The following is a 14194-nucleotide window of genomic DNA, read 5'->3' on the forward strand; positions in this document are numbered from 1 at the left end:
CACCAATGGTCAGCGAGAACCCTACCAAGCACGCCCCCGCCCCCTCGGGGCGACTGAGACTTCGGATTGGCCAGTCAGTCGGCGACGTGGGCTCCGCTTCTCTTCTGATTGGCGCATCCGGCTCGGGGCGCCCTGCGCTCATTGGAGGAGGAGGCAGCAAGGGGCGGTGCGAAGGAGCGTGCGGAGCGCGGGTGAGGTGAGGACTCGGGGTGGCCACTGCGGTCCCGGGAGGCCGGAGGCCGGGGTGGCCTTGGACACGGAGACCGCTGGGGCGCGGGCAGGGCCCGGCTGGGCGCCCGCGCGACCCTGCTGCTGGGATTCGCGGCGGGGGCCGGCTGGCGCCTCCCCGGTGCCCCGATCGGCGGTGCGCAGCCGCGGACGGGCAGGAGGGACCGCGGAGCCAGGGCCCCCGCGGGTCCCTGGCGGTGGGAGGGGGCCGGGCGGATGCCGAGCAGGGCTGGGACGGAGGGCCTCGGTCCCGGGGCGGTGAGCCCGCGCAGCTGCAGGGCCTGCTCAGGCTGTGCGTCCGCGCCGGGGCCCCGGGGTGGGGCGCGGAGGGTGGGGTCGGGCTCAGAGCGTGCCAGGTGTGAAGCGCAGGTGTGCGTGGGTGGCAGGGTGCAGCTGCAGCGTCCCCTGGTCTGTCAGGACGGCCCGGGCGGGGGCCTGCTGGACATGCAGGCCCGGGGGACTGAGGAATGAGTGAGTGCTCAAAGCCGCAGGGGCTGAAAAGAGGAGAGGTCCCCAGAGGAGCAAGAGGGTCCTGCGAAGGGAGCGGGACCAGAAGTCCAGGCTGGCCGGCTCTAGAGAAACCACAGTGCTGGCCTAGTCAGGGGAGGACCTGTGTGGCCGCCCATGGGGTCCGGTGAAAGCTCCCTCCAGCAGCCCTGGGATGAAGGCGTGCTCATTGGCGCCCTTTCTGGGAGGGGAGCAGGAAAAGAAAAGAAACGTCTTGAGAGGGAGCTGGACACCCTCAGGCGGGTCAGCCTCTGGATTACCGAGTTCTGCGATCCAAACAGTTCCCTTTGGAGTTGTTAACAGATGGGCAGTGCAAAGACGGGGTCAGGGGCTTAGAGCCCAGGCCTGGACCTGCACCCCAGGCCACCCACTTGCTGGCTGTGTGACCTGAAGCTTGTTGCTTAACCACTCTGTGCTTCTGTTTTCTTGCCAGCAATACAGGGGTTGTAATACTTCTGGTGTGACGTTCATACCTGTCACACACTTGGACTGTTTGGTAAATGTCAGCCCTCAACCTTTGATACTGGAGAAGGAAATGGCAACCCACTCCAGTATTCTTGCCTGGAGAGTCCCAGGGACGGAGGAGCCTGGTGGGCTGCCGTCTATGGGGTCGCACAGAGTCGGACACGACTGAAGCGACTTAGCAGCAACCTTTGATGATTTTAGAGCAACAGCCTGGAGCTGTGTGTATTGATCCTTTGCCTGAATTCAGAGAAAGAATAACAGTTTCAGTTTGTGAGAATTTGGCCAGCTGCCTCCCCCAGGGCTCCTCCCACCCCACCCAACCCCGTCTGGTACTGGGTGGAGTGGGAGAGGCGCTTAGTGCATCAGTTCAGAAAGATCTTCCCTCCTTCTCCCATTGAGTTCTTAGTGTGAATCAATTAAAGCTGCCAGGAACCTGACTGTTGTCCCCAGAGTGGGGGTGGGCCCATCCCAGCCTGTTAGGTGGCACAGAAGTCCTCGGGCCACCTGAGAGCCCCAGAGGCACACGAGAGTGATTCCACCTGGGGAGGAGTCTCGTGTTTGGCCCAGGGGGTCACATGCCTTCACGCTCGCTCAGCAGCAACACCTGCTGTTAATTGTTCCCTGAGACCCATGCATGCGACGCTCCCGGGGGCTGCCCAGCCCGCCTGTGCCCACGCTGGGTGCTGCGGGGCACACGCGTGTCCCTGGCGGCTCCGCCTAGGCCCCTCCCGGGGCTCTCGGTGGGGCTACTGGGCCCTCGTCAGGTCGCAGCAGGTGCTTCAGGGGGCACTCTACTTGGGCTCGAGGCCCCGTAGGTGGCCGCTGCTGGCTCTCCTGTGTGTCCAGCTGCTCTCAGGATCGGGTTTTACATCCAGGCACTTCCCGGCCGAGTCCCTGCACAGGCTTCCCTCCCACGGTCATCCTGCTCCCAGAACTGCCTCTAAGGGCCCAGGGCCACCCCAAGACAGCTGATGGGTGCTGGGTAGCCAGGCCCTCACTCCTGACCAGACTGGATGAGGGGGCGGGTGGCCTGTCTCTCGAAGCTTCGGGGGCAGCCCCATACCGTGAGGGCCAGCAGTGTCCTTGCAGAAGGCCAAGTCCACGCTGTGTTGCACCCCTCGGCGTCAGGAGCCCCGGGGGGCCCTTCCTGCTGCTGCTCTTGGCCACTGGGCCTGGCCTCAGCCGAGTGGCCACAGCCTGGCATGGCCGCCCCACTGCCACCCCACCCACCATGCAGCCCTGGGCCGGGGGCCAGGGCAAGCTGCAGGCCACGTGGACAAGGTGTCCGCTGTCCTTTGTTGGAGCAGCTCAGTGCTCACAGCGGTTCTGACCTCCCGGGCGCCCACAGGATCCACCACTCGCCTTCCCGCTCTCTCCAGATCCCCACGGAGACGCGCTCGGGGGGAGCGTACGCCAGGGAGTACAGTGTGGGCCCAGCACCCGCGCCCCAGAGAGGTGGGTCAGGGGGCCCAGGGCTGGGACACAAGCCCGCTTCTCACCTTCCCAAAGCGGATGAAGCAGGGTGAACTTCGGTGGGGGTGGTGCTCCAGGGTTCCTGAAACGCACGCCAGGGTGGGCTGAGCCCAGGCTTCTGAGTTCCTGGCGAGAACCTGGGGCTGATCTCAGTGCTGTCCCTGGGACGGGGGGCCTCCCGAGCCCCGGGCCCCACAGTTGGCCGCTGCCCCCAGGCTCAGTGGCTCCGCTGCACTCGCCTCCCGGGCTGCTCTAGGGGGAGGCCAGCACGTCGGAACTCGTTTCCCAGGGCAGTCGCCCATCTCTGGTTGTCCCCGTTGAAGAAATGGATTTGGATCGGCTCGACCTGAATCCCAGAATCATCGCTGCAGTTAAGAAAGGTGTGTTTGCCAATGTTTATGTGACGTGATTGTGAGAAAGTGTGCCCGTGCACTTGCGCGCACTTTATGGAGAACGGTTTACAGGGTGGCCTGTCCGAGCCTTGGGAGCCCTCTGCCTCCTGGCCCCGGATGGCGCCCCGAGGCTGGCCTGTGCGGGTGTGTGTTTCACTGAAAGGCTGTTTTAGTTTATTCTCACTGCAGCAGCGCACACGGCGTCTGCAGTGAGACGGGACTGGTTACCCCTTGTGAGCCTTTCAGCACTGCGTTTGTGTCTGCGTTGGTTTCGAACACTGTGCTTCTGCTGGGTCTGACTTTCGGCTCCTCACAGGCCTCTGTTTCGGGGTGAGAGCTGCCTTTCTCGCGCCCCCTCTCCCCCAACCTGGTCCACACCCCCCCCCCCGCAGTGGGAATGCAGCCTGGGACTTGTCACCAGGACATCACGGCTGTCACAACCTGGGCTCACGGCCGTTTCCTTTCTTGACCATCTTTGGTTTTCCCCAAAGTTAGTGCTTGTCTCCCTTCTCATGGGCGCGTTTCCTGTGCCTTCGTCATTCCCACACCTCGCAGGGTGTGTCAGGCTGGCACACCCAGTCTGCTGGCGTCTGGGCACATCCGTCCCCAGGCTGTACCAACTCCACTGCCCGGTGGTCCCCACACGCCCCTATCCCCGTCCTGTCCCCCACCCCGTCCCAGCACGCCCTCCATCTCCGCCCCCCGTGGTTGTGAGGATGATGGGGGTCAGGCGCTCAGCACTGGTGGACGGTGCACAGGGCTGGGCTGCTGCTCGCTCCTGAGGCCACGTCTTTCCCTTTGATCCACAGCGAGCAGAGCAGAGCAGGGTGTGTATTTGAGGCCGTTCAGGAAAGCCGGCTTTCGTGCCCCCTTATGCTGTGCTATTTGTCCTTTGTGTGTGTGCTCTCTTTTGCCTTTCTCTGGATCGATTGGATGTATTGTTAGCGGTTTGTTTGTGTTTTTTTCCTGCTAGTTTAAAAATTATACACTGATCTAAGCTCAGAATTACTCCCTTTCCTCCCAAACAGCAGTTCTCGGGCCTCACCCCGTAAAACCCCCATGGTGCTGCCAGCAAGCTCACTCTACCTCTTCGCTCCCTGGGCGCAGTGGACGTTCGTTTGGGTCCCTTCCTGCGGCCCCTCCCTGGCGATGCACACACAGGCCTGTCTCAGGAGATATGTCTGGGGGCCACTGCTCCCCGCCCTGGGGACAGGCCCCTTCCTCCCTGACCTGTCGTCCAGGGGTCCGTACAGCTTCAGGGAGCATGTGGGCCGACTGCTGCCCCCTGGGCCCCCAGAGCTGAGAGTCACCCGCTGTCCCTGCATCAGTCGTCATGGGCACCGCGTCTGACTGCGTCCTATGACCGGTTCTGTGATTTCAGCCAAACTGAGATCAGCGAACGAGGTCCTGCATCTTTCTGGGCCGGATCTGCAGAGACGGACCCACCTCTCTAGGCCTGACGTGCGGCTCCTGCTGAGGGCGGCTGCCTTGCTCCTGCGGGGACACAGCGTGTGCACAGGTGCTGGGGCCCCGGCGTGGGGGCCTGGACGGGGTGCCCGCAGGGCTGGGGCCCCGGCGTGGGGGGCCTGGGCAGAGTTCCCCGCGGGGCTGGGGCCCTGGCGTGGGGGCCCGGCTCACCTGTCTCCGCCCCCTCCGCCCCCAGCACTGCACCTGCTCCGGCAGGAGGGGCCGTTCCCTGAGCAGCGCCAGCGCCTGAGCCTGGGCTGCCCCGTGCTGGACGCGCTGCTCCGCGGTGGGCTGCCCCTGGACGGCATCACCGAGCTGGCCGGACGCAGCTCGGCTGGGAAGACCCAGCTGGCCTTGCAGCTCTGCCTGGCCGTGCAGCTCCCGCGGTGCCACGGAGGCCTGGGGGCTGGTGAGTGCCAGGGGTGGGGGTCCCGACCTGCTGGCCCCAGGGGGCCATTTCCCACGTTTCCCATCTCTTCACGCCCAGAGGGGTCCCCTGCCAGCTGAGCGCAGAGCCCAGGACCTGCCCACGGGGACAAGCTGGCCTGGGGTGCCTGTAAATGGGCGTCCCCTAGGGAGGACTGGCCCATGGCCGCCATGACCACATTAAACGTGGGTCTGTTGGACATCTTGCTGAGAAAGAGCTTCCCCGAATCAGATCCGAAAGCCCTAATTTTGAAAGGTGTGGTACCCGCCTCTGGACGTGCACGGGCACCAGGGGCTCGGCCACGTGGGGAGCGCACAGACCGCTCCGGGACGACCCGGGGTGCAGGGCGCACAGGCACCCCTGACCGCTCAGGGCAGTTCTTCGGGCTCCTCACCCCCCCGTCTGAAATTCTGTGGGAGCAGGACGAGGTCACAGTGGGTTGCACGCTCACAGACGGGCGGACTTTGTCGAGTTGCAGCAAGCAGGGGCTTGTCTTCATTGCGGCACGAGGGCCTCTGGCCGCGGCAGCATCTTGCCATGGAGCGTGGGCTATGAGCACGCAGCTTTGGGCACACAGCACTTGGGCTCAGCCCTTGTGGCCCAGGGCGTCCTCAGCTGTGGTTCTCAGGCACAGCAGCAGCAGCTCAGAGGCTCCAGAGCACAGGGCACGTGGGGTCTTCCAGGACCAGGGCTTGAACCCGTGTCCCTGGCGTGGCTCTGACCCACTGCACCACCAGGGAAGCCCCTGACTTAGTTACCACCCTTCCACCCGACGGTCACGTGGCTTGTTCACGCCTTCTGTTAGCACGTAGCTCCAGGTGGACGCCTAGGAGTGGTGCTGGGTCTCATGGTAGCTCCATGGTTCCAAAGACTCTTCTCAGCAGCCGCTGCGCTGTCTCCCTTCCCAGGAAGGCTGGAGGCGGTCCCCAGCCCCCTGCATCCAAGCTGGCCCTTGTCCCACTGACCCAGCGTGGGAGCGTCGTCACTGTGGCCCCAGCCGCGTTCCCCTCGTGAGCGGTGGTGCTGAGCGTCTCGCCACGAGCTGCCGCTCACTCGCGTGTCTGGAGCAATGTCTCTTCCCGTCTTCTGCCCACTTGAACCCTTGGGTGATCTGTCTTTCTGTGACGGAACTGATGAGTGATCTGTGTCACCTGGACACTAGGCTCTTATCAGATACACAGCTCAGAGTCCTCTCTGGAAGTTGCTCCTCACTTTCTCGACGGGCTTCTGAAGCTGTTCTTCACTTTGATTGTGTCCAGCTTCCCTGGTCTTTCTCGCCTACGCTTTTCGTGTGGTGGGTAAGGACCCACTGCCTGACCCGAGGTCTAAGATTTACGCCTGCGTTTTCTCTTAAGGGTGCTGTGCTTTGGGCTCTCATAGCTGACCCACTGTGATTCCGTTTTCTTGTGTGAGGCACGAGTCTGATTTCATCCTTTTGTACATGGGCGTGTCTGTCCATCTGTCCCACTGCCATTTCTTAAAAAGACTGCTGTTTCCCACTGGACTATCCTGGGACCTCTGTTCAGCACCCGTGGCCCCTCGTCCTTTCCAGCTGCAGGACTCGGGTTGGATCTTCCGGAGGGGGTTCAGGCCCCGGAGATGTATCGCCAGCGTTTTGACGACTGGCTTTTCCAGGCACAGCAAAGACAGTTTCCTTCACGTAGCCTGGAACTGGGGGAGGAGCCTGACAGTGGGATCTGGGAACCTCTGATCCACGAGGCCTGGAGAGGCCCCCCCGTGTCTGCAGGAAGGGGTGTTCCTGAAAGCACAGGCCCCTGAGAACGCCACCCACTCCCACCTGAGACAGCCAGGGGGCAGACCCCCAGGGTGACATCCTGTTGGCGAGGTGGGAAGAAGGCACCGGCCAGCCCCACCCTGGGTCAGAGGGAAGGCCCACGGGGCGGCGCAGGAAGGGGGCCGTGTGCTGGCCGCTGACCACACCGCGGCCTCCCAGGGGCGGTATACGTGTGCACAGAGGACGCCTTCCCCAGCCGCCGTCTGCAGCAGCTCATCGCCCAACAGCAGTGCCTGCGGGCAGACGTCCCGGGGGACGTGATCTCCAAGATCAAGTTCGGCCACCAGATCTTCATCGAGCATGCGGCCGACGTGGTGAGTGTCTGAGGGGAAGCCGGCCGGGTCATGTACACAAAGCCCAGAACCACGGTCAGGCCCTGTGCCCGCCTGCGGGGGGTCACAGCCTGGCGCCATGGGTCCCACTCAGGCCAGCGTTATTCAGTGCCTGGACTTGGGATGAACTGGCCATCCTCTGTGTTTCTGCCAACCTTGGCCCCGAGGAGACACACCACCTCCTGCCCTGAATAAGCCCCCGTGTCCCCACCGGGCAAGTGCCTCCAGCTCCCATTCACCCGGCTGCAGAGATGCCCACTGCCCGCAGAATGGGGCCCGCTGCCCCGGCCAGAGTCGAGTGGGGTTCTACACCTATGAAGGAGGGGAAGCCCCCCTTGCAGCCCCGGGGCCCCAGCCAGACAAGCCCCCTCAGACTGCTGGCCGCCGGGCTGGGCTGCCAGGGCACTGCCATGTCTGGAAGCCGTGCCCAGAGAGGGGGCGGGCAGCCAGATGGGGCCGTCATCTGCGGCTGAGTAATGAGGCGGAGGGCTCAGAAGGGAGCGGGCGGTGGAGAGCAGAGCAGCATTCCCCCACCTGGGCCCTCCCCCAGTAGAAAGAATATCAAGTAAAGGGTAAGATGTATAAAGTTTAATTTTTAGAAATTTACAGTAAAGTCCATGATCACACGTAGCCCGCTCTGCCCGGGCCGGGCAGGTCACGGCCATGCGGGCCGTCCTGGGCCCCGCGGTGTGAGGCGTAGGGGGGTCAGGGCACTGGGACGGGGTGTCGCTCAGCGCTGCGGGCGCTGCCCCAGGCCCTCCAGCCTCGTGACCTTCACGGTGTCACCGGGCCCTCGGGGTGCGCACGGCAGCTCAGGCTGGACTCCTCCACGGCCGCCTCACTGCAGAGGGGGCGGAGGGTCAGGGCCGGGGTCAAGGCCCCCACCCACGGGGCTGCGCCTCGCAGTGGTTCAGGCAGAGCCCCGGCCCTGCGCTCGCCCGGGCCGACACCCCTGCACAAGCGGCCTCGGGCCCAGGGCCCCTCCGCCTCCCGGGGGACGGGGTCTCCATGCCCGGCCGCTCGGGGGAGTCCCGACCCCGCGCCCCCGGGGGACGGGACTCACGCTCAGGCTGGCGTCTTCCAGGCCGCTGCTGCTGCTGTCGTTGTCCACAGAGAGGGGCTCTGCTGGCGGCGCCCTGCGGGTGAAGCACAGAGCGGACCTCACTCGGGGCAGGGACACGGGCACGGCAGCTCCCGGCAGTCCCAGCGGGGCTGGCCCCCGAGGATGGCTGCTCCCGACACAGTGCTAAGGGCCCCGCCGGGCGTCCTGGTGCATCGCCGGGCCCAGCCCGGGGGTCTGCACGCCGGACGCAGGATGGTCAGGCCCTGCGCTGCGCCCCCCCCCCGGCTGGGTGTGGCGACAGGTCAGGCTCGGTGATGCCGCTGGGTGCAGGCGGCAGGCAGTGCCTGGCTCAGGGCCACGGACGGCCCCGGCGGGGGGTGGGGGGACCAGGGCAGGGTCGACGGGGGGCTCTGAGCTGGCGCTGACGGGCCTCCCGGCCCTCAGGACACCCTGCTGCAGTGCGTGAGCGAGAAGGTGCCGGTGCTGCTGGCACGGGGCATGGCCCGCCTGGTGGTCATCGACTCCGTGGCAGCCCCTTTCCGCTGCGAGTTCGACGGGGCAGCCCTGGCCCTCAGGGCCCAGCGTCTGCTGGCGCTGGGGGCTGAGCTGCGGCGGCTGAGCTGCACCTTCCGGAGTCCCGTGCTGTGCGTCAACCAGGTGGGCCTCCCCCCAGCCCCCGCGGGGCCGGGCCGGCGGGGTCCCGTCACTGACCGCTCTGCACCCTCCAGGTGACGGAGGCCATGGAGGAGCAGGACTCGGTGGCCGGGCCGCCAGGGTGAGCCACGCCCTGAGCGCGGGGGGCGCGGGGGTGGGAGGCGCTAGGGCCGCAGGTGACGCGTGGGGTTCCCCATCGCAGGATGTCGCCAGCCCTGGGGATAACCTGGGCCAACCAGCTGCTCGTGAGACTGCTGGCCGACCGGCAGCGCCCTGAGGAGGTGCCTCTCGCCCCGTCTGGCCGCACCCTCAGGGTGGTCTTTGCCCCCCACCTGCCGCCCTCATCCTGCTCCTACACGATCACCGCCGAGGGCGTGCGGGGTACGCCTGGGACTGTGTGCAGCTGACCGCAGGGTCCAGGACCCCCCTCGGGGTGGGGAGCTGCCCCGGTTGCAGAAGCCGGCTCGGCCCATCTGCGGACACCCCTCTGGGCCCATGAGGACTCGTCTACACGGGCAGCCAGTCCAGTGCGCTGCAGTGGCTGGGACCTCGGCCCTCGTCTTGTTGGGGGCCAGGGGGTCCACTCCGGCAGGAACTCCAGCCCAGACGCAGCCCCCCCACCACGGCCGGCACTTCTGCTTGGAACACGGGCCCTCTGCTCAGCTTGGCCACGACCATCCAGTTTGGAAGCACAAGGCCCCACAGTCACCGAGGACACGCTGGCCCAGTTCCGGAAGGGCTGAGTCACCTTCGCCACGCCTCTCTGCCCACCTCCGCCAGGCAGCCGGCCCAGCGGCTGCAGATGAACGCACGCTGGGTGAAGGCGCCCGCCCCGGGCCCTCCGCGGCACTGGCTGTCTGCTGGGACTCCCTCACCCGACAGCCAGCCTCTCACGGCCGCTCTGCTCGCAGGGTGCAGGCCGACCCCCGCCCCGACACGGGCCGCCCCTCAGGGTCACGGCTGGGCCACCAGCCCTGGCCATCAGCACTGTTGTGTGTTTTTCTAGGACAGGACGATCCATTTCCAGCTTTCATCATGTTTTCAAAGTAGCCTGTGACCCTAAAAGGCCAAGTGGCTAGTGTTAAATAGGAAAAGCTGCCTTCAGGGTTGGAGTTTCACAGAAGAGCCTTTCTGCAAAGCACAAGGGACTTTACAACAGGAAATAAAAGTTTATTTTTGTAATTAACTATGAACAGTTCCAAATGATTTCCTAGGCAAGTCACAGCCACAGTGAGAAAAGAGAATGGAACAGCCGCCCCAGTCAGAATACAGGACGCCCCACGCTGCAGAGGTGCGGACCTGCACGCGCGCACCCACACGCGCCCCGGGGACCACATCCACCCGCCCAGCTGACGGGCGTCCCAGGGAGCCCACCTGTCCCCAGCCCTCAGCCGCCCACACCCCAGGGACAGCCAGATGGCCCTCGCAGGCCCACGACCCCGAGGGGTGGCCCCACACCACTGTGGGAACCACCCGCATCCCCCGCCGTGCTGGCGAGTTAAGGGAAATGGCACATGCATCTTTGGGTCGGGGATCCCACGGAGGGTGTGTCTGTCCAGCGACTGCGCTGACTTGAATCTCACCTGGGCTGGCGCTGAGTGCCGCTTTAGTTTCCAGAAACCCCAGGATCACTACATCGCTTGAACACAAGCGCAGATAGAAACCCATCGGAGGCTGAATAGCAGGCCTTCCCAGGAACTGAAGTCTGACGCGCTGTAAACCCAGTCCTCAGGGAGGCTGCTGCTCCCTGTGGGGACGCCGACTGGGGAGGCGCTATTCCTAGCAGCCTTCTGACCCGACGGTGGGGCAGGAGGCCAGAAGGCCCAGGTCCCCCAACCTTCGCCCTGACACACGCCTGCCCCTCACGCTCCTGCGGACATTCTCAGCTCCTCCACAGCCTGGGGCGAGTCTGACTTGTCAGAAAAGATGTAGAAACGGGTGCTGGCCCTCAAGGGTCCCCTCACCAGGAAAGGAGGGCGGGCGGGCGGCCCCCCCGCTGCCCTCTGAGAACTACTTGGGGCTTCCCTCAAAGACCAGAAGAGGGCGCCCCTCACTGAACGGGCCCGGCTCTCAGCAGCCCAGCCCCGCTCACCCAAACACTGCCTCCACGCGGCCTTGCAGAGGCCACCGCACCCTTAGGAAAGGGGCCAGCGGGCTCCACGCCAGGCCAGGGTCGCCCCAGGGCCCTGCAGAGGAGGTCTGTCTCCACCAGCTGGGACCGTTCTATCCTCAGCCCCACGCTCGCTCTTTCTGAACACCCTTTGTTTTTCCAGAGATCTCGGTCACTAAGGGAACTTGGGTGGGTTTCCCACGTCCTGCATCAGCTCCGCGGCTGGGAGAAAGCATGACCGCAGTGGAGGGAGGGCTGTGAGGGTGCTGTGGCCCCTCCAGGCTGAGGTGACAGACACATGGCCCCCGACCTCGACAAGCACCTTAAAGGGCCACAGTGCCCGCGGCGGGACACGGCCCTGCTCTCCCTCCTTCCCAGCACCTCTGGGGAGCGCTCAGAAAGAACGCCCTGACCCCTGCAGCACAGTGGGGTCAGGAGCCCGCCTCCGGGGACGCAGCGGCACTCACAAGCAGGCCTGTGCAGGGTGGCCCGTTCCTCTATAAGAGAAACTCCCCAAGTTTAAAGCCCCGCCTCGCTGTGACAAGACCCCAGGGGGCTGCTGCCGCCCCCCTCCCCTGCTGGGGTGAAGGACACAGGCAGCAAGGGCACCCCCAGGGAGAGCCCCAGGGAGGCACACCAGCTGACCCAGGGCGGTTCATGAGGGAAAGGCGGCTGGGAGCGCCTTTGCTGGGACGTCTCCCACCTGTTCAACAGGAAGATGAACCACACCTGGAATCTAATGGCACCAGGACGCCCACCCCCAAGACCCGCCTCAGTGAGCACGCAAACCGCGCTCAGCGGGAGTCACCTGGAGTTGCCCTCAGTGAACCTGCCCTCATGATCCCCTCGAGCAATCTGAGGGCTGATCTGAAAACGCTTCAGAACCACCCTGTGTTACTTAACCCTCCAAAGAGCTCTGAAAAGGAAAACACAAATCTGCACGTGCCCGGGGCCCAGGAGGGGCAAGGGCTGCGAAGGGCGCGCCCGCAACCACCAGCCGCCATTCCCGTTCTCCAAGGGCATGTTTAAGGCGCCCGTCTCAGTGAACAGCCTTAACACAGCACAGCTGAAAGCAGGCTTCAGAGCTGGGCAGAGTCGGCGGACAGCGGCCTGGCCGTCGGCTGGGCAGCTTGTGGGCACGGGCTGCAAAACGTAACAGATCTCAGGAGAGGAGGCGGCCCTGAACGGGGAGGGCCCTGGCCAAGCTCTGAGGGTCTGCACGTCAGCCTCGGGGCTTAACTTAGCTGTGCCTCTCCCGGGGGCCTGGCACTCAGAGCCCTCGAGCCTGCCAGACAATGCCTTCATTCCCGCATGAGAGAGCAAGAGGAGAGGTCACTCTCCCCAGCAGCTCACAGACACCGACCTCCGTGGTCCTGGCGCTGACTCACGTCACAGGAGTCCTGCCGCTCAGACGTGCGTGTGCAAGAAGCAGGAATCGGGGCGAGAAGACTGTATCAGCTCCCAACCTTGTGAAAACAAAGGGGCTTTCCTTCATGACCCCACCAGGAACGCATCTTCCAGGCCCCACGCCACCCCTGACCAGAGGGAGCGGGGGTCAGCACCCCTGACCAGAGGCCTGTGGACAGCCACCCCGGGTGCTGGGGGAGCGGGGCTCAGCACCCCTTACCAGAGGCCTGTGGACAGCCACCCCAGGTGCTGGGGGAGCGGGGCTCAGCACACCAGCTGGCCCTCCACCGCCTAAGGACATCACAGTCACCAGGGGGGCTGAGGCAACTGGGGGCTGGGTGCAGTGCCCAGGACGCCTGGCCCAGGGTACAGCTGCCCGCCCCAGGTCACAGAGGGGCCAGGGGCCCGGCCCCACACGGAAGACAAAGAGGCCACGTCTGATGCAGAGGGGGGTGCCAACAGTCTCTAATGCAAAGATGGCCGGTTCGTGTGAGAGGTGGACGGGTGACAGAGTGACTCTGTTCATCTTAGTAAAGTTTCAGGTAATTTTAAAACACTGAGCAGCTTAGCCAGATGTTATATTAGTTACACACTCCGGCACTGCTGGAGGCTAAAATCATAAATAATACACATCAACAACTGGTCAAGCTTTGTCATTACTTTATCATTCAGCTTTTAATTGTCAGCATTCTGAAGACCATTCGTACGCTAAGAATGTGCCCAAAGGGAGCACTCCTGCAGTTCAATGGTTAGGTCCACGCCGACGGTGAGAGTGGCATTATGACGTCTGCTTGTCTGGGATCAGGAAGGCTAAACGCTGACAGGCTGTGCTGAGACTGCGGTGGTGCGGAGCAAGGCCCGGCCAGCACGGTCCGGAAGGCCAAGCGTGCTAAAGCGGGGTGGGGCTCCTTACTTGGAAATGGTCTTCGGCCGCCTTGCCACCCACGTTAAGGACATTCAGAGAACTGGCTCGCTTCATGCTGCACCGGCCCAGCGGACATGCAAGGACAAACCATCAGCACGTGAGTCACCAGGAGTGCGGAGCGCGGCCAAGCCACCCCTCCACGGCCTGTCACCACAGGGGCCTGGGCCGTTCCTGACCAGGAGCAGGCCTGCCGCTCACCCAGTTCCCAACACGAATGCCCCAGATATACCGTATTCCGCACCCGTTAGATAAAAACTGCAGTTTCTCTGTGTCTTCCTCGGCAAAAAGCCTGTCTCGGGTAAACCTCAACGTCCTCAGAGCCTCCCTTTTTGAAGCCCAACTCCTCCGGGAGCCAAGAGGCCCTGCCAGTGCGGCCCGTGGGCCCACAAACGTGGCCCTGAGCAACTGTGCCAAAGAGGGCCCCGCAAAGCTTACTACTGAGATCAAGTGCATGAACGTACTATGTATTTCATAGATTTTTCCACATTAAATCTAAGGAAAAACAAATAACGTTTTATTAGTAAAACTCTGAGGCTAGGGTTTCTCTGCCTAGAAACCAAACTTTAAAACAAATTTCATGGCTTTGGATGTAGGAAAAAAACAGTGCTTTGCGCATATATTTACCAGACTGATTATATTCTCTGCAGCCAGAGATGGAGAAGCTCCATACAGTCAACAAAAACAAGACCAGGAGCTGACTGTGGCTCAGATCCTGAACTCCTTATTACCAAATTCAGACTTAAACTGAAGAAAGTACGGAAAACCGCTAGACCATTCAGGTATGACCTAAATCAAATCCCTTATGATTATACAGTGGAAGTGAGAAATAGATTTAAGGGCCGAGATCTGATAGACAGAGTGCCTGATGAACTATGGAATGAAGTTCGTGACACTGTACAGGAGACAGGGATCAAGACCATCCCCATGGAAAAGAAATGCAAAAAAGCAA

General features: G+C 63.4%; 2 protein-coding genes across 8 annotated transcripts in view; one reads left to right on the top strand and one right to left on the bottom strand.

The window, feature by feature from the left end:
• The first annotated feature begins 2188 nt into the window (after positions 1-2188).
• XRCC3 (X-ray repair cross complementing 3) lies at positions 2189-9996 on the top strand. Of its 2 annotated transcripts, none has more exons than XM_040256840.1 (8): positions 2189-2655; positions 2997-3053; positions 4447-4584; positions 4729-4941; positions 6914-7068; positions 8594-8806; positions 8878-8924; positions 9006-9996. In XM_040256840.1, the coding sequence occupies exons 1-8, from the start codon at positions 2214-2216 to the stop codon at positions 9208-9210; spliced, it is 1470 nt and encodes a 489-aa protein (XP_040112774.1). In that variant the 5' UTR covers positions 2189-2213; the 3' UTR covers positions 9211-9996. The 2 variants fall into 2 exon arrangements, with proteins under 2 accessions (XP_040112774.1, XP_040112775.1); XM_040256841.1 differs by having other exon boundaries at positions 2593-2655; positions 2963-3053.
• KLC1 (kinesin light chain 1) overlaps positions 7660-14194 on the bottom strand; it is a 64310-nt gene continuing 57775 nt past the window's right edge. For 4 of the 6 annotated variants that reach the window (XR_005723826.1, XR_005723825.1, XM_040256833.1 and 1 more), the window contains 2 exons: positions 8150-8222; positions 7660-7927 (listed from right to left, as the gene is read on the bottom strand). Coding sequence is in view for 4 of the 6 variants with exons in the window: in XM_040256833.1 (XP_040112767.1) it covers positions 7925-7927; positions 8150-8222 (76 nt within the window). In the remaining 2 variants the exon portion in view is untranslated. Of the gene's footprint in view, positions 7928-8149; positions 8223-12963; positions 13301-14194 lie in introns of those variants that run through there. The other 2 variants (XM_040256836.1, XM_040256832.1) reach the window with 1 other exon arrangement.

The sequence above is a fragment of the Oryx dammah genome, unplaced genomic scaffold, assembly GCF_014754425.2.
Source record: "Oryx dammah isolate SB20612 unplaced genomic scaffold, SCBI_Odam_1.1 HiC_scaffold_16, whole genome shotgun sequence".
Classification (NCBI taxonomy): Eukaryota; Metazoa; Chordata; class Mammalia; order Artiodactyla; family Bovidae; genus Oryx; species Oryx dammah.

Excerpts from the sequence above, each read along its gene's own strand:
- XRCC3 (XM_040256840.1), top strand. The coding sequence starts at position 2,214 with ATGAGGGGGCGGGTGGCCTGTCTCTCGAAGCTTCGGGGGCAGCCCCAT. Across the intron at positions 7,069-8,593 it reads TCGAGCATGCGGCCGACGTG|GACACCCTGCTGCAGTGCGT; the intron begins GTGAGTGTCTGA and ends CCCGGCCCTCAG. Across the intron at positions 8,807-8,877 it reads CCGTGCTGTGCGTCAACCAG|GTGACGGAGGCCATGGAGGA; the intron begins GTGGGCCTCCCC and ends TGCACCCTCCAG.